Raw genomic sequence first — 19,417 nt, forward strand, 5'->3', positions numbered from 1 at the left:
ATTCATAGCCCTTCCCAATTTAAAAGCTGTCGGTGTTGTCCAATATTTTATTATATTTTTTAAAAAGCTTGCTGATGCATATTAGTTTAATCCTTTCCTTCAATTGTGCAGTAGGGTTCAGTGCTATTCTTAATCTATTGTACATATGCTTCCTGCTGCATTATCCAAAACATGCCTGCATGAGCAAAAGATGAGCAGAATCACCATAGCAGAGAACATACTACAGGTAGCATTTTTCTATAGTCAAACCGAGCATCTGCAGATCTAGAAGCTTACAAGGCACACATAAGCAAACGAAAGATGTATCAACATGCAAAAATGACACAGAAATCGGAGGCTTAAAGATCCACAATAGAATCAGTAATCAGGCCTTAGTGGTATTTAAAATTCAAAAGCCACCAGTTTAAAAAAAATAAAGATAGAATCTGACATCTAATTTCAATGCAATGTTCAAGGAATCGTTGCTTGTAGCATCATTACAAGATGTCCAACTGTTGCTTGCTCATCACTGTCAGCTCAGCCAGAAAAAACTGAAATAGTAAGCAGTTCCTAGCTTAAAACCAGCCTGCTGATTACAGATGCGTTTACTCAAAAGGCACACTTCCTCCTAAGTAATCTTTCAGTTTTCCAGAGAAATGCAAAAATGTGCTCTATTCTTAGAGGAAGCAGTAGAATGTTTATTGTTTTTAATTATCTCCTTACTCATCCTCATTTGGCTGCGCAACAGGACAAGAAGGTGAAGGAAGGAGAGTTGGTTGTTGTGCTTTAGGCTATGGCATAGTTGGGGGGGGGGGGCTAACTTCTTGTGGCCCTCCAGATCTTGTTGGACTCAAACTCCCATCAGTCACAGGCAGCATAGCCAATGGTCAGCAGTGATGGAAGATGGAAGTCCGGCAATATGTGAAGGATCACAGCTTAGCTGATCCTGGCCTAGATATGAGCAATTCTATCTAAGGAAGGTTAGTCCATGTTTTGCTTCTGCTGCCCAGCTTAAGCATGGCTTTAACAACAATGATAAAAGGGCTAAAGAAGCCTGCACATTGAATGCTGGGAGCTTTTCACTTGACAGCAGATGCATATTTTCTACTTGGTGTATATCTCACATTTACTTCTTGAAACAAAATAAAAAAAATCCTTCCAGTAGCACCTTAGAGACCAACTCAGTTTGTCATTGGTATGAGCTTTCGTGTGCATGCACACTTCTTCAGATACCTACCTGTAACTATTTACTTCTTGCATATGCTCTACTGTTTCATTGGAATTTGCTTCCAAGGAAGCATAGACAGCAACTTTAGACTTGGCTAAATACAAAATAGATTCTAAATGAGAAACCACAGAGATCCCAGAACAAACTTTGTTTCTGAAACTTCAGAGTGAAGTGTTGGCTAGGTTACCCTTGTAAGAAAACGAAGACCCACTTTAGATGCGAGAACTATTCTAACAAATAAGATTAAACGGATACCTTAGTGCATTACATTTACATATCATTGGGTGCTAGCACAGCAGAGCAGAAAGAGTGAATGAAAGTCAGCCTTATTCTCAAAGCATTCGTTCAGGATTCTCTTTAACACAGGAAGTGTAGAGATTTGTATTCCAGAGGATCACAAGGCAAGGCTGAAAGGTAACTGTCTGAGGTGGTAGATTTAAAATTGATTAGAGTTAAATGAGCTGTACCTTGAAGTTTCCTGAACCACCAGAGTATTCAGCAACACCAACAGCAATAACTAAGTTGATTGCATGATGTGGTCACAAGTCACTGGTCCAGTTTGGGTGTCCAGAGCACTTAGCCTCATCCTTTGTTGTAGAGATTTTGCTACCAGCAATACCGGTAGCTTTGCAAACGGTCAAGGGACTGCCAGTGGGCCTCAGCATCCCACCTACACCCCCACCCCCACCAGTAATGCAAACTTTTGGTTAGATGGACACTGGCAATAATAATAAAGTAACAATACTTTTATTAGTACAAATGTAATAAACTGGGGTTAGAGAAGAAGGGGGGAGAGAGAAGATGCTAAAGCAGGAAGTGAATGTAAAATCTTCAGGAAGACGATGTTAATTCAGAAATCTTCAGACAGCAAATGTCACTGTGGATCCAGACACAGCCCACCCCAGGCTCCTCCTGTCCGAGAAAAGTATGAGGAGACAATCCTCAAGCCCTGCCCCAAATCCAGAGAGATTCAACCACGAAGGCAGCTATTTCTGGGAAGTCATGTGGGAGGGGAACTGTGTTTTTGGACTAGCGGGGTCACGAGGAAGTCTGTGGGGAGAAAGGGCCACTTTGCCTTAAGTCCTGAGGAGTGGGGATGTACTGGCAAGTACTGGGCTTGCATATCCAGCATTTACTTGCCTGATTCTTTTCCTCTGTTATACTATGTGAGGAGCCCAACAGGCCCTGGAGAAGTTTTTCTCCAGACCAGAATGACTTATATAACACCATCAAGAGATGGTTTGGGCAGCTCTTTAGGGGCCCTTTAAGGGATTTCATTTCTGTCACAATCGGCAGAAGCAACAAAACAAGCAAACCCCTTTCCTAGAATTCCTTCTGCAACTGAGTTCTTAAAGAGACAGTAACTCTTTTACCAGTCCCAATAAATTCCTCCAGTGGCTAGACCACTGAGTATTATATGATGAAAAGACCTAAGAGGAAAAAGCAGGCTTTGAAACAACATGGAGAAGAGAGTATGCTTTGGAAGTGCCTACATTTTTTAAAATAATAATAATATGTGAAACTCATTAAATGAAAAAGGGAATCAAACCCTAACAGAGCAGGAAGTCTTTTCCAATCCCTAATTTTTCTCCCTTCCACTAAGCATAAGACAAGAACCTGGATTCAAAGCAAGTTCACAGGGGGACATGAACATCAATTTGTATTTTTGGAGATCCACCTAAATTCAAGAACTACTGTACTCTCAGCTTTTCCTTTTGCCTTTATGGTGTCCAAGACGTGTCCAAGCAGCCATTTCAGATCAAAATATCATTTCTCTCCACACTCACAAAAGAGCTGTTTTTCTATTTGGGAACCATTACTAAAATACACTGCAAAAAGCAAGTTATGGCTTTAAGGGTCTCAACCAGAGCTAATTTATTATTGCCATGCCAGCATATAGCAGTGCTGTAATATATTCAGAACAATACAGTTAAGTGCTTGAAGCCCTAACAAACTCTAAAACCTACTGCTCACTTTCCACCAGAACCGCTAAAGCAAGAAGGCAGGAGAGCTTCCCCTTTTCCTGGGTTCAAATCTGTGAAGTATTACAACAATATCTATCTATGTTGAAGGAAAAGCTCACTTGACCAAAGGCTACTACCACCCTGGAGGCAAAAAATCTATGTAACAGGTGCTAGTCAGGTTTGCATATTTGAAAGTAGGGTGGCATGGGTGTAGCAGGATTTTTGTAGGGGGGGCAGCTATGTATTTTTGTATTGATTGGGGGGCAGCTGCCCCTCACTGCTCCCCTTTGGCTACGGCTATGCAGGGTGGGCTCTGCAGATGCAGAGCAATGTCATCAAGGACATCAAGGAGAGGCAGAGAGATATCATCAAGTGCCAAGACTTAGGCTGCAGGATAAGGAAGACTTATTACTAAACTCTTCATGCTTACACCTCTGCTTTGGCCAACAGTACTGTTTCGCCTCTCCAGTATCAGGGCTTCTTTAGTATTATATGAACTACCTACATTTTTTGCTCTGTGGTGTGTTTCTGTGATATGTACAAACACACCATAGGGGGAAATATTGGTGGTTCATGTAATACTGATTCTATACTTTATATTCATAAAGAGCTGTACCATGTACTGAGAACATACTCCTAGACAAGGTGTTGCTGGAAACTTAAACCCAACAATGCTGGCTCAAAAACAGCTACCGGTAGTGTATTGGCCCATATTGAAAATCAGCAGAAACTATTGATTGTGATCATCTGGCCCTTCAGATGATCACTGGCCATGTTGGCTGGGGCTGATGGAAGTTGGAGCCCAACAACAACTGGATTCCCACACCTTCCCCATCTCCAACAAAGCATTTTCACTGCCTCAATTTGTCTTTCAGGATTTTAAAGTTGACTGCACCAACATAATAAACAGTTGACTCACAACTTACACACACAGAGTTTTAAGCACTTGGCTGAAAAAACAAAAAAATTATAAAAGGGGGCAGGTGTCTGGGGGAAAATATGTTGGCAATCCCACCTGCCATTGCACTCACCTTGAGAGTGGTCAGAGGGGCAGGGACTGTGTTCAGAGGCCTTAGGAGAGAATAGGAGGCCTTGGGATGGCATTTGGAGGTATAGGAGGAATGGATTGTGTGTGGTTGTGTTTGTTTGTTTTTGACTATACATGATTTTGGCTTTGTGTGCTATACCCGCAACATAACCTCTACATAAGTTGAGAGTCGATTGTACAAGCAAAACTCAAGACAAAATGTTCCTGTTTACAACCTGTGCCTTATGTAGGCATTTGAGAAGCCAACTTTTCTTTACCCAATTTCAGCTAGAAACATAAACTACAATGCCAGACTTACTTATCCACTTAAATCTAAGTTGTTGGTTGTTTTTAAAAAAGAAGCCGTTCAAATAGAATATAGTACTTTTGTAGAATATATGAAAGGGGAGGATCTGGATACAAAGACCAATTCATCTGGTAAGGTCTTTCAGTATCTCTCAATCATATTTTTCTAAATTTAAAGCTAGTAGCATAATTTAAAAAATGGATAATGTCTTCAGCAGAATTGTTCCCTTTGCTTGATGTGGAGATCAGCCCAAATAGTATCACATGAGGAAATCTTGAGCAATATGTGGTATGGAAAAGGAGAATGGTTGCCTGCCTTCAATTTCAGCAAACATTCCCTGCCATATCCTTGTGGCCATAATGATAGGAATATCCTGTATTTGTGTAGCTGGTACAGTGGAGGCTGTCCCTTACTATTCATTTGATTGTCCTATATGTAACAGGGCCAGAAAATACTTTCCTCAACTCTTATTTTGGTTTGATTCTACAGTATATCAAGCCTGCAGATCTTTGCAGGCAAACCATCAGGCTTGTTACAGAAAAGAAACTGCATCAGAAAATATCAAGATAAGATTACATCAATGTGGTAGATTGGATATTCTTAAAACAAAATTGTAATATCTGTCCTTATTTGCTTTTAAAAATATAGTCCTTTAATTATTTGAACTTTGCATATCTGTTATGCTGGACTATGTATGGCTGGGATCCAGTTTAAACCTAGATCTATAGTTAAAGCAAAATTTGAACAGAATACAAAATGCAAACTCCAAAACAGAAATCTCATTTCCAAGCTTGTGGACACAAGCTTTTTCAGCTAAAATGAGGCAACATGCAGCAAAGGTAAGTCAGAGCCAACTGTGGAAACTGACGTATGATCACCACAGGTGACCAGAGAAACCTTTGGACCTTGAAAAGGTAAAATCTTGATGGAAACCATGGCTTCCAAAATGAACACAAGTGTTCCATATTCTTAGTAAATTTCCCCTAAGAACCATTTGCCATTTAAAGCCTACTCAGAGGTACATCGGCGGTACAGGGAGACGTATTGGCACCAGAATGTTTCAGGGACGTCAGTGTGTGTCCATCACCACAAACCTAGAATTTGGTTTGCAAACATTACAAGGTCACAGCTCAGTAAGAATTAGACGAAATACTTGTCCCGAGTTTAAGGCCTACACAAGTCCCTTCCCTAATCTGTTTTTGGACAGTGAAGCCCTCCAATAAGAAATTCACATTGCTGAAACTATGCTTCTGAATTATGGACCCATGAAACCACCGTCTTGAGCAACGGCACTCTTAATTATGCTCTATTGCAATAGAACAAATTCTGCTCAGCACCTATGTTTACTTTTTTTAAAAAAACAAACAAACTGTATTCACATGGTTCTCAAGCTATCATACACACACAGAGAGAGAGAAAATTTACAAGAAGCACCCCTCCACAAGCCAGCAGACTGTGCATATAATACATATAACAAACACCTTTTACCTACACTATTGTTATTTTACTTTTTAAAAGATCAGGAAAATGGGAGCACTCCAGATTAAAAAAAAATGCAGCAGTGCCAGTTACCAAACCTAACTTGATGGAAACAACTTGGCATTTAAAGTGTTCTTTCCAATTGCCTGTCAAAAGTGAAGGCATTTTAGAGCAAGCTCACTGGGCAGCAGGGAAGAGAATAACATCTCCGCAAAAACTCTGTATCTACTTGCCTATGCCCCATTGCACTTTTTTGCCCGACCTAAGGCACCTCTCGCTACACCTCCCAAGCATTGCCTTCTCAGAGTCTGGAATGCATCTCAGTTCTGCTACTGTGCCCATCTTATTGGCCATTGCATCATACTTTGGGCAGCTGCAAACATGGCAGTCTGCTGGAACAGATATGAAGCAAGCAATATTTTATGCGGACAAAACAGATTCAGGAAGAAAAAGAAGAAACACTTACTCCATAGTTTTCTCCTTGGCCTCCATGAAACACAAGCTGCAACAACAAAACTCTTGTTTTTCCTATTTGACATCTCAAAGATACCCCACAACTGCAGAATTACAGAAAACGCCCAATACGCTTAAAAAAATAAAGCTTGAAATGTGTGCTCACTGTGTTTGGTGGGTTAATCCTGAATGTACTGGCCAACAGCTCCCCACAACACTCCCCCATTTGCAAGATGACCACCAAAGGAGTCTTTATCAGCAGCCATTCCAGGACCATCTGGAAAACACTTAACACACAAACCTACGCTGTGTAATTTTGCCAGGACTTCTCATCCATTTTCAAATGAAACGGAATGTGTTCTTTACATTCGAAGTCTTTCAAAGCCTGTTGCTGCACTCAAAGATGAACATATTCCTTGGTGGGCAAAAAACCCAAGTGAGGTCTTTTGCAAGATGGTTGTATAGGAGTGGGGGTAGACCTCTTGAGCCACAACTTGCCTTAAAAAGCTGGGTGCTGAGGACAATTTGAGAGCAGCACCCTTCCCCAGCAACCCTTTCCTTCTGCTGCAGCATTCCTGTTCCATTATAATTATATGCTAATATCTTCCTAACCTATGCTGAAAACAGACAAGCTACCTTCAGGCAGTTTAGCTTCCCTTGCATTGGTCGCCCCCCCCCCCCGATACCCCAGCAAAAACCCTCTGGCAAGAGCCTTCAGATTTCTATAGATTGGCCCTCCAGTTTGCTGCTGGACTACAACCCCCACCATCCTTGGCCACAGGCCATATGCGTGCCAAGGCTGATGGGAGTTGTATCCAGCAACACCTGGTGGGCTAAAAGTTCCCTCCACCTGCTGTAGACAGAATAAATACTTAAGGGCTCAAATGAACAGTCAGTATGTTCCTCCACACCTTCTCATCTAAACACAGCTCTGGCATGGAAGATTCATGTTTTACACAGGCAGTGAGGGGAGGGACATGCCTTTCCCACAACTATAAACAAGGTTTTATTTTGAGCAGCTCAGCCACAGAGGCAAGGCAGTGATCTTTCCCCCACTACACAGCATCAACGTGTGTTGTCAAATCACAAAAGACTGGGTAGGAGTGGGGGATAAGAAAAGTGGCTCTCTTGGATCTGGGGAACACCACAAACAGATTAAGGGTTTATTCACAGTCCAAGTGTGGCAGTGGTAGTTTGAAGCAGTTCCTTGCCATGTGTTCATGTGCAGAGAGAGGCTGGCATTTTCCATCCCTAGATACAACTCTCTGGGCAGAAGCTGAGGAATGATACTTCATTGTGTGGGGGAGGAAGGCAGATTGTCTCCTTCTGAGGTTTCAGAACCCAAAAACTGACTGGTTCTGACCTTCCTCCCAGGGCAGGAGGATCGTCATGGCTCTGCAAGAGGCACGGAGGGTGGTCCAATAAAGAGATGGGGCCAGTCTCTTGATGTGATTCATATGTCAGGAGACGATTCCTTCACAGATGGGATAAAAGTCCTGCATTCTTATCAACATGCAACATAGCTTTTAACATCTGGATAAGGGGATTTATGGGAGTAGGGAACACTACATTTTCTGCGATCCCTTCAAAAGTGATGCTCCTTCTTGAGTTGGCCATACATATCTTGTTTTGAAAGACTTTTTATTATTGCTATTGCTGCTTTGCAATGAGTGATCCCACATTTCACATTTCAAATCCAGAATCTTTGGGGACAGAAGAGGTCTTCTTCTTGGTTTGTTTGTGTTTTGTTTTTGCTTCCAAATTTTTAAAAATCGTACAAAAATAAAGAATTTCCACATACAAGGGCGAAAAGTGACCAATAGCATTTTTTTTCTAAATACTTAGGCTCATTTATGATGTGTCGCTGGTTTTCAACCACCAAAAACCAAAATTTTAAACCCAAGGGATTCCTTTAAGTCTTTAATTTTTTTAAAAAGATGCAGAAGGGATTAGTTTATAAAATTGACCCCATACAGAATGGAACAGCCATGCCCACAGCCATTCCATTTGTTTAAAAAAATAATCATTAAGTTTAAAAATAAAAATCAAGTAAATTCCTTTTGTGGATCTTCACATTAGAAAACTGCACCATTTCAAAAATCTGTGGCTGGGAAACACCCCATTGCAGTAAGAAAGCCAGAATGTGTATTTCCATTTTAATAATCATCAAGCGTGGTTTCCAGGAACACATTTCGAACATCCAGCATTGAAGCCAACTCCAAAATATGCTTTTGAAGGTGTGGATTCTCCACAGTTTCGTCCCTTGGCAACTGGGGGTAGGATTCTGGATAATTTCTAGTTTCCTGCTATAGGAAGGGGGGAAGAGGAGGAGAGAGAAAAAAATAGAATTTCAATTTTCCAGCAAAGTAATCATTGCAATTTCATGAAAAATATCTAAGTGGTCCTCTTTTCAAGTTCTACTGAATACCTTACTCTTCCAAGAAGCCTTTTAAGTAGATATTATTTTCCAGTTTGTATCTGGAATTGTTTTAAAGGTGTTTTTATTGTTTGTTGTTTGCTACCCCTGAGCTGCTTTGGGAGGAAAAGAGGGACAAACAAGATATATTTATGCTGATGATGTGATTTTAAATTGTACCTTTTTTTTTTTAAACACACACACACATATAAAAAAGCTGTGTAAAAATTTAATATAATAATCAGCATAACAATCATAGATGTTTTCTTAATTCTCTATGCTTGGTGGCATAGAAAGGTTTATGGCAAATTTTGAAAGGTTAAAATAGAAGGTGCCTGCTGAGTCTCCTTAGGGAGAGCATTCCTACAGGACTGGGCCTAATGTTGCTAAAAACTTGACAGCTGCTTTGATTTCACTGGGTCTGCTCCAAGTAGAGCTTGGTTGGATACAATCCACAGTCAGCATCTATCAAAGAGCTGTTTCGACAACAAGAAGGGAAGAGTTCACTGTTTCTTTGAGATTTTCAAGCAGTATTATTATTTTTTATAAAATAAATAATAGATAAATACCCGGAAGATTTTGTGCATCCTCATGGTAGCTGAGCAAAAGATGAATCTTGTTAGAAGTAAGCGAAGGAATTCATCTCCAAAAAACTGGAGAAAGGCCTGATCTGCAGAAAGTAAGAAGGCAGCTCTTAAAGAAAAGCTGAATTCAGAAAGTTATTTTTTTAAATTTCTGGAGTGGAAATGAGACTCTCAGTTGCATGTAATGCTAGTCAGGCTCATTAACATCAATCTGTCTACTCTGAATAGGACTAAGATGTGATACAACCTTTATAGTAAAAATAACAAACACATCATCTTTGTTCATTTTCAGCTGCATGGTTCCCTTGGTCTAAGCATACCTACAGTACATACCTATGGAACGAGAATGGGTCAGCAATTGTGCAATATCCCGGTTGATTTTGCGAAGGTAATCATGACACTTGTCCCACAATCCTTTGCGCATGCTTGATAATCCAGAGACAAATAGGAATGCCATTAAAGGATTGTTCAGGAAGAAGGTGAAGAGGCTGCCTCGCTGAGACTGATCTGGAAGGAAACGAACACAAAATGCACTTAGCATACGAAGCAGGAGAGGTGGTTGCCCACTGTCAATAGTCATACAACCCTTTACCATGACACATAAATAGGGAGGCACTATTATAAATGCATCAAAGATGCCCTCCTATCCAAGTCTCATAAACTTTGCTTAGCACTGAGCAGCAGCAAATTTATGTCCAGGGTCTAACAGGTTCCCTGTAAACCCAAGGTTGTATCAAAAGAAGTTGTACTCATAGCAGACCCACTGAAATGAACATGCCTAAATCAACAATGCTCATGAATTTCAATTTACCTAATCTGAGTAGGATTGGCTACAACCCTCAGATTTATTTCAGTTTGCGTACAAACTTACATTTTCCTTTTATTATTATTTAGACATACAGTCTGCTTCATCCTTACGGATGGCATTGGGAACTAACCTTAAGCTCCAAAAGACCAGTCCAAACAAGGTAGATTTTACACTGCTGAAAGGTGTTCAGGCTTTGAACCGTTGACAAATGGAGGGGGGGATGGACCAAAAGCCATTCTATGATGTGAACTATCATCCTGTAAGGTACCAGCACAAATCTGTCTATCCAAAGATGTGGAACCTTAGGCCCAGGAGCCAAATATATCTGGCTTAGGGAAATCTCCCTAGGTCACACCCCTCAGTGACCCTGCTTCGCACCTCAACATGCCTTGCTGGAATATGCCCTTGATTTCTGAGACCACCTTTTGCTTGTATGGATGGAGGAAAAAGAAGGGGCTTGTGTGAGCATGTGAGGAAACTGTTCTGCTGTACAAAGGTAAAGTTTACATTCGTTGCCCTGCCCACCACTGGCATATGGCCCCTAGAAGATTTCTCAGAAGGGAATGTGGGCCTTGGGCTGCAAAAAGGTTCCCCATTTCTATTCTATCCTACTGAGCACTGCAGACACCCTGGCTGTGACAATCAAGGAGTGTTTCCTAATTATGATGTACCCACTGATAGCTATATTATTATTTCATTATCTGTTACCCAATGCAAAACGTTTCTCCAAAGCATCATCCAATACAAAGAGGCACTATTGCCCCAATGGGATTTTCCAAGGTTTCAACACCTTGAAAAAAACTATCCCCAACCCAATCCCCAAAACACACATATGAAGAATTGTTTGCCAGCAATCACCAACCCAATTATTCACCAGAATGAAAGCTGATCCTTCAAACTTGACTAGCTCTTAGCTCTGTTTCAAATTTGTACAACTAAGTAAAATGAGAAAAAGGAGAGATTTAAGGTTCTGATCAGCAGGAACATTACACTAAACAAGATGCAAATCTTCCTCCCCTCTCCCGCTGGAGACATTCACCAGTTGGTCGGTGTTTTCTGCTTCAAAAAGGGTAAGTTCTATTATTTTCATCATTCCTTTGACTGAGGCTATGTACATATTATACATTTAGAGCACAACCTTCTCTGGGGGGAAAAAAGGAAAAAGAATCCAGGAGCTACAATTTCAAGCACCCACAACAAACTACAGTTCCCAGGTTTCTATTGGGGGGGGATTTAATGTTTCTCTTTTTTTATTTAAAACGTATGATGTGTACGCAGCCTCATTTAGTGTTATTTTCACAGGAACAATATTTATTTTTACTCAAAACCTCTTGGCACATAATAGAACTTACCTCAATAAGGCCAAAGGGTGAAGTCTCCAGCTCCTTTCATGCATTCACTGCTGACCACCACCTTCCTGTGTCACAAATTATGTCACCAGACTGGACTTCATGCTGGGAACCAGTAGCAGTAAAGGGGCTGCTCTCTCAGAGAGCGACACACCAGAGAACCACTTACAGTTATGGGGACTGGAAAAATGGGTTGGAAAGTTAATAGAGAGCTTTCGAATCGATCAAATATTTCGCTCCCTAATTAGATTACAAGGCACTCCAAAAAGACTTCCGTTAATGTTAGTCCAGGCAAGGAAGAAACCCTAAGAGAGAGTGCCCACCACAGTTACCGCTGCAAAGGAAGAGGAGATAATACCACCACCACCCCTGCCCCACATTTTATTTGCCTGAACCAAAAGGACAGCGGACTAAGTAGAAAAGGAGCTGTTGTGTGCTCTGTTTGCACTATAAATTTAAATCAGTATCATACCACTACAAACAATCATGGCTTCCCCCGAAGCATCCTGGGAACTGTAGTTTCTTAGGGTGTTGAAAGTTGTTGGATTTATTCCCCTCACAGAGATACAGAGGTACCTCGACTTATGAAGACGATCCGTTCCGCGGCCGTCTTCGTAAATCAAAGTCTTCGGTTGTTGAAGCGCCCATTCTGCGCATGCGCAGCGAAAAGACATCCTAGGGAACTCACTTTATTTATTTATTTTGAGAAAAGTGATGAATAAATATAATAAATAACAACAATAACTCTAGGAATTGTAGATTTGTGACGTGAATAGGAATCTCCTAGCAACTGTCAGCACCTGTAACAAACTAGAGTTCCCAGGATTCTCTGGGGGAAACGGTGATTGTTTGAAGTGGTATACTACTGCTGTAAATGTATAGCACGGAGGGGTCCTTACACAGACCCCTGGTCCATCTAGATTGGTACTGCAGACATCGACTGACAGCAGCTCTCCCAGCCATACCTAGAGATGCCAGGGATTGAATCTGGAACTTTGTGCATGCAAAGAAAGTGCTCAACCCTCTGGCCTATAGTCCTATCCCCCCCCAAAAGAAAGAGCCCGATTGCACCTTGACCTTTAAAGCCCTAAAAGGCTCAGGAGCACAATAATTCAGGGACTGCCTCTCCTCATACAAACCAGCCCAGTCCCTTCAGTCTTCATTTGAGGTCCTTTTCTATGTGCCTCACCTGAGAGAAGTGAGAAAGCTGGCAACACTTTTCAGTAGTACCATCTGCGGAATGCTCTCCCCAGACTCACGCCTGGTGCCATTCTTATCAATCCCTACCGTAGGCGCCAGCTTTTCGTTTACCCAGCAGTGGAATGAACAACGCAACAGCAACAACAGGACTAAGCACCAGAGTTCCACCAAGCATCCAGGACACATTTGCTTACAAGCAGCCAATTTCAAGGCTCAACAAGTATGTTAGTGAAATATTTATTGTAAACTTCCAGACGACAAATGCCCCGTTCTTGCAAAAAACAAATGCTCACTGTGGTTCAGGGGATCAAATGGGGGTCGGGAGATGGCTAATACCCCCTTTCCACTGACTTTTGTTGTTGTTGTAAAATACAGGAACAGAATGCCACACCTCAACTCCTGTTACAGAGGAAAAACACCTTCATACCTTGCAACGCTTTTGGATATGCTGTTGGTGAAAGTAGGCACACCAGTGGTTGTCCAAATAAGTTTGTGAAATTCTGGAAGAGGAGCAAGAGAAAGAGAGAGATCTCAGCATACCTGAAGGAGCGTCTCCACCCCCATCGTTCTGCCCAGACACTGAGGTCCAGTGCTGACGGCCTTCTGGCAGTTCCCTCACTACAAGAAGCCAAGCTACAGGGAACCAGGCAGAGGGCCTTCTCGGTAGTTGCACCCACCCTGTGGAATGCCCTCTCACCAGATGTCAAAGAGATAAACAACTACCAGATTTTTAGGAGACATCTGAAGGCAGCCCTGTTTAGGGAAGCTTTTAATGTTTAATAGATTATTGTATTTTAATGTCTATTGGAAGCCGCCCAGAGTGGCTGGGTATAAATAATAATAATAATAATAATAATAATAATAATCATCATCATCATCATCAGCAGCAGTTTGGCTTGAGAACACATACAGCAATAGAAAGCTAAGGGAAAGTTAAACCTGATCAGTTGTTTGAAGAGGAGGGAACTGGGAGCCCCATACAAACCCCTTTTTTCAAATGGAAGAGTGGTATGTTCAGTATAAAAGTAAAATTCCCTAGCAATTTGTCTACGCCTCTGCATCACAAACATGTTCTTCTCTGCCAAGGCTAAACATGGGGTGTTCTGGAGACATCCAGGGTCAGGCCACTGGCACCAGAGAGGCTTGACTGTCACCAGGCGACCAGCACTAAATTGTGTTTGTGTCACTCAGAACTACCACAGTGCTGCTTGCAACCTGGATTACTCCCTGGCGGCAAGCAAGAACCATCTCTAGTCAAAAAGATGTGAATAGATGTACAAATCAAGTCATGGTTTGAACACCGTTAATAATACCACCTAATTTGTCCAATTGTTCTAGGCTTTTTATCTTTAGATGTAGGCAGCCATGAACAATCCATTTTGAGCCACTTTAGAGAGAACTTTGTATTCTTAAATTGCATACAAAATGCAAGTGGTTTTTATAATTGGAATAATACCTCAGTTTTGAGGTTCTGCACACTAAATTAAAAGTGACATTGCAAATATGTAAATAAGGTGGCTCATTGTAGGAAATACTGTGCCATCCCCTTTGAGCACAAGTGTTGCATGAACAACAGTTTACTACAAGAAAACATACTAGGTTGGCCACCATTAGCATCTATATCTACCTTGTGGTTGTTTTTTTAAAAATCAGTTGGTAATTCAGAAACGCAGTAGAATGGATAAAGATTATTTTGTGATCATAACTCTTTGTTGGACTAGAGCAGGCACGTCCAACAGGTAGATTGTGATCTACCAGTAGATCACTGGGTGTCTGTGGTAGATCACTGCTAGATCACTGGCACCCCTAAAAAAAGCTCACCCAAAATTTTCCTCCTCCCTAAAAAAAAGCTGAACTATGACATGAAGCCCTAAACAAAAATGGGCCTCCCTCCCTCCTAAAAGAAGCTCAACAAGTTTGACCTAAACCCCCCAAAACAGGGCTTCCCTTCCTTAAAATAACTCAACAGCTTTGACCTGAACCCCCCAAAAGGGGGTAGATCACTCCCAGTTTTTAACTCTGTTTGTAGATCAGAGTCTCTTGGGAGGTGGCCACCCCTGGACTAGGGTATTTTTGCAGCATTCCTTGTCATCAGAAACATGGTTAAAAGTTTAAAACTAGATGCAGCAGAAAACTAGCTTGTGAAATTCATCCAAGTAGAATGCATCTATTGAATAGATTTTGGTTATCACATGGGAGGACAAAGTTTCAGACAAAGACATGTTCTCCCAAATCCACATTCCCAGCATGTTCACACTCCTGTCTCATCAACATCTATGCTGGTTTGGCTATGTCCACAGCATGGAAGATGGCAGGATCTCCAAGAATGTGCTCTATGAGGACCTGGTTTCAGGCACTAGGCCAATTGGCAGACCAAATCTGTATTTCAAAGATGTCTGCAAATGAGACATGAAGGCTGGCAACATCAACCCCTTGGAGTGGGAATCAGTTGCAGATGACTGCAGTGCCTGCAGAAAGTCAAGTTGTGTATCCTTAGCAGTGACCAGAGGAGGAATGACCACTGGGAGAAGCACAGAGGTTGTTAAAAAAGCCATGGCACATCTGCAGCAGCCAGCAGCACAACTGGACGCCTTTATCTTCTCCAGATGCAACAAAACATGTCTCTCCCGTCCCAGTCTCTACAGCCACAACAGGTACTGTAACCTTCCAACAGCTTGACTTCACCCTCAAAGGTGAACTCCTACATTGTCTCAAGAGACAGAAGGATGTCAACATTAAGAATTGGTGCCTGAGTTTTATTTCCCACCCACCTCTTTCACTTCACTGTCACTTTCCCCTTGTGTTTTTGTAGATAAGCCATGGTGGGAGCCTTTTTGGCAGAAGAGTGGATTACAAATGTCCTAAATACGGAACAGAAGTCTATGCAGTGCACCAGGGGATGTCATGTGGACAACCCAACATGAAATTTAACTTTCTGTATGCAACAGCTAATGAGACAAAGCAAATGTTTTTTTGAGGTGGATGACTGCTCAGTTTTTCCAGTCAAATGAGTGTTTTCTAACACGTGGTGGAAAAGAGATGCTGGGGGAAATTAGAAATTTAGGCAGGGGAAAGGAAGGGAAGCATCCTTCTAGTTTTTATCCGGGACTCAACCTGTTAAGACAGCAAGTGCTCTTCCAAATCTGTCAATTCCACTAAAATTCATTACACTAATTCCTACTAAGCTTGTTAACATATTAAAGAGCAGCTGGGTCTAATCAGAGTAATAGTCACCCCCCCTCTCTCCCTCCCAGTGTCAAAGTGATGATTAAGCACAGAGCTCTGTGCTACTCTACCCAGGGCATGTGATATAGACACTCTCATATATATATATATATATATATATATATATATATATATATATATATATATATATATATAATGTGCAATAAGGTAACTAGAATTAGCAACAGCAAAATAAACTGAAATGGTCAAAACAAGGAAGGAAGCAAGTCACAGCACAGCTGCTGGCACATTAACATTGCTATGTCTGTCCAAAGGGGCTGCAGTTTATCCATGGGTTAACACATCACACCACCTTAGAGAACTCTAAAAAGGCCAGGAACATGCACAGTTGCAATTGTGCTTTAAATCTCAGAAGTAAGCTCAGTACCAAATCCCAAATGTGTTGGGTATTTCACTTTTTCATAAAGGACATTTTAGTGTTTTATAAAAGTCAGTTACTCACAACTACCAAGGCATTAAGTTTTTTAAAAAATTGTTCAGTTTTTTTATTTGTTCCCTTGAATACAGTAAATGTTGTGTATACACATTATAAGAATGTTCTATGTACAACAAATGGCACACGTAAAAACACCAACATTTTAAAAACCATCTTATCTGTGAGCCCTGCAAGACCCTCATCCCTGCTTTGCTGGGTTTGGGGGGCAGCACCCTGATTCCAGCTGCAAAAGTAGCTGGTGCTGGAGAGGCCAGAGACTATCTGACCTGTGAGGCCTGTAATTCTTACTGTCCAGTATGTCTAGAAACTATTGGCATGGGGGGGGTGTCGCTTAGGAGTTATTGCTGGAGACAATATTTAATTCTGACATACATTATTTTAGCTGTTATTGGGATTATATTGCTTTCTTTTTATTCTCGGGTCTTATGATCTACGTAACAATTGTTAAATTTTACTGTATACTTACTGAGAGGTTTTCATTTTCATTTTTTATCACATAAGGTTTTAAATTTGGTTGCATTTTTGTATATAACAGAGCAAATTATGTGAATTTTCTGGGGTTGTAAGGCATCTAGAGCACACCTTAACTACGGAAAGGAGGCATATAAATAAATAATAATGGAGAAAAGGTGTTACCTTGTAGGCAACGCTGTTAGAGGAGTCCACTATGATAAACAGAGGCTTCCTCGTGAAAGGATAGAGATCACCAGGGTGTAGACTGAAAGAGAGAACAGAAACGGTTCAAAAGTATGCCTGGAACCTGGGAAGAGATGGTTGCTTCCTTAGTAACATAACATCATTCCAGGGGTCTCCCCACCCTCCATCACAACCTTCCATTTACTTATTTATAAAAGCGCTTAAAGGAAACTAAGCAAACCTAAACAGGACCCTCCACCCACCAGTTTAAACAGAGAGGCCTGAGGTCATGGTCACAAGAACATAATAAGAGCTTGCTGGATAATGCTTCTTGCTTGCCTGGATGGAGAGATGTAGGTGTGTGCCTAGGCCTAGGGCATGGAGATGTCACCTCCACTGCTTCCCCTACTGTCTTTGGGCCCACTCACCACCGACATGCAGCCACCCAAAAATGTTGCTATTGAACGAATGTAGCATGCAGGTTGAAAAATACCCCCCAACACTGCCCTTGAGGTTAAGGCTTTATACGAAATGTGTATGAGCTGCGGGAGAAGCATCAGCCTCAAAATCCCAGTTGGAAGAAGCCAGTATAAATGCTGAAACCACGGGGCAGCAAAAGTCCCATAACTGAATTCCAAGGGCTGAGGGCTCCTGCCACCTACTCTTCCAGGTACATGGTACTCACCAGTGCATCTCTTTGTACGACTGGTTCCGCTTGTGGATGCCATCCCCATTTATGATGTCCCGGTTGCTGTTTGTCAGGACACCCCCAAAATCATAGGGACCTGCAGAAAATGCAAACAGGAGGCCAGAATGAACAGCAGCTACACAGCTAGGTGTTGGCAATGAAACAAACACGGGAGATGAACAGCAGCCCCCATTTGGGAGAAAAAAAAGAGAATCTGGGAGAGATTGCAGATAACTAATGGATTATGGGTTTGGAAGTTCACTTGGCCAATGTCTGCCCCCCATCTTGACAATACAAGATGTCCTTTAGCTTTTGATTCATTTTAGCCTATGAATTCAAAACACAACACAGATTCACTTCATCCCAATATAACTTACTATGAACTTGATTAGAATTTGGTACAGCTGCCATAGGTTGTGGGGGGGGGATTTCTTCCATGAGCTGGAATTGAGGGCTGCCAGCTTACTATCCCTGTTTTAGATTGTGTAGGGCCAAAAGGATTGTGCCGATATCATTAGAGACCTCTCTAACTAAAACCGTGTTTATTTCACATATACACAGGAAGGACCAATATACGCCATGTTTAAACCCACACACCACAATCAAAATCAATACAACCAAGAACTAGAAATCCACCCTTCCACGTTAGCAGGTCAGAAAGAACCTTTCCAGATTTGCTGTGGATACCAGCCACCAGCAAGCAGAGAGAGAGAGAGAGAGAGAGAGAATGCTGATGGGAGGATGCCGTGGGAAGCTTTAAAAAGGGAAAATCTGGTTTTTTGACCCAACTATGGGCAACAGCCACTTACACAAGATGCTTCACTACCAGCTTCACAACTGCCTAGTGGGAATTCAAGCATTTTCCACAAGAAGACAATGGGATTTTCCAAATTGTCTTTGCGCTTAACCATCTCTTCCCAATGGAGACAGTATAATTTGCCTAGTTTGACCCTAAGATTTTACTCCTCCTCCTGGAGACCCAGTTACTTATTGCACATAGCAACATTGACAAGTGTTAAATGTAGTCTTTAGAATCAGGCTCCATCTGCACTATACATTTAAACACTCAGGGCTCCCCCAAAGGATTCTGGGAACTTCCGTTTGTTAAGGTGGTGAGACTTGTTAGGAGACCCCCTATTGCCCTCACAAAGCTACCATTCCCAGAGTGGTTTAACAGTTCCCTCTACATGGGGTACTTTGGGAATGGCAGCTCTGTGCAAAGAATAGTGGGGGTCTCCTAACAAGTCTCACCACCTTTAATAAATTGCAGCTCCCAGGATGCTTGGGGGGAAGACATGAGTGTTTAAAGTGGCATGGTACTGCTTTAAACATACATTGCAGATGGCCCCTCCCTCAAATGCTGCTTTCCATGCTCATGAAGCTGTAACATTCTAGGGAACAAGAGATACTGTTTGCTCTTCCCAGTACGTTCAGCTTGGAAAGCCAATCATGTGGACTGCAGGTAGCTATGTGCAAGTCCAATATTTTTAAAATTATCATTACAAGGCTGAATTCAGCAATACCACATTGGTCTATGTTGGCCACATGGATTGACAGGGATAATCTTCGGCTGACTTTTGTACATGGGTATAATTGGAAGGGCTGAGACAACAATCC

The 19,417-nt window shown here is 41.7% G+C and overlaps 1 protein-coding gene across 7 annotated transcripts in view; it reads right to left on the bottom strand.

The window, feature by feature from the left end:
* Window positions 1-410: 410 nt before the first annotated feature.
* The window catches only part of SCAI (suppressor of cancer cell invasion), a 90,794-nt gene continuing 71,787 nt past the window's right edge, over window positions 411-19,417 (bottom strand). For 5 of the 7 annotated variants that reach the window (XM_035112857.2, XM_035112856.2, XM_035112855.2 and 2 more), the window contains 6 exons: window positions 17,798-17,897; window positions 17,113-17,194; window positions 13,222-13,294; window positions 9,771-9,944; window positions 9,423-9,523; window positions 411-8,743 (listed from right to left, as the gene is read on the bottom strand). In XM_035112857.2, the coding sequence (XP_034968748.1) occupies window positions 8,594-8,743; window positions 9,423-9,523; window positions 9,771-9,944; window positions 13,222-13,294; window positions 17,113-17,194; window positions 17,798-17,897 (680 nt within the window). In that variant the 3' untranslated portion in view covers window positions 411-8,593. The other 2 variants (XR_009557033.1, XM_060270548.1) reach the window with 2 other exon arrangements.

Source organism: Zootoca vivipara, chromosome Z, assembly GCF_963506605.1.
Source record: "Zootoca vivipara chromosome Z, rZooViv1.1, whole genome shotgun sequence".
NCBI lineage: Eukaryota > Metazoa > Chordata > Lepidosauria > Squamata > Lacertidae > Zootoca > Zootoca vivipara.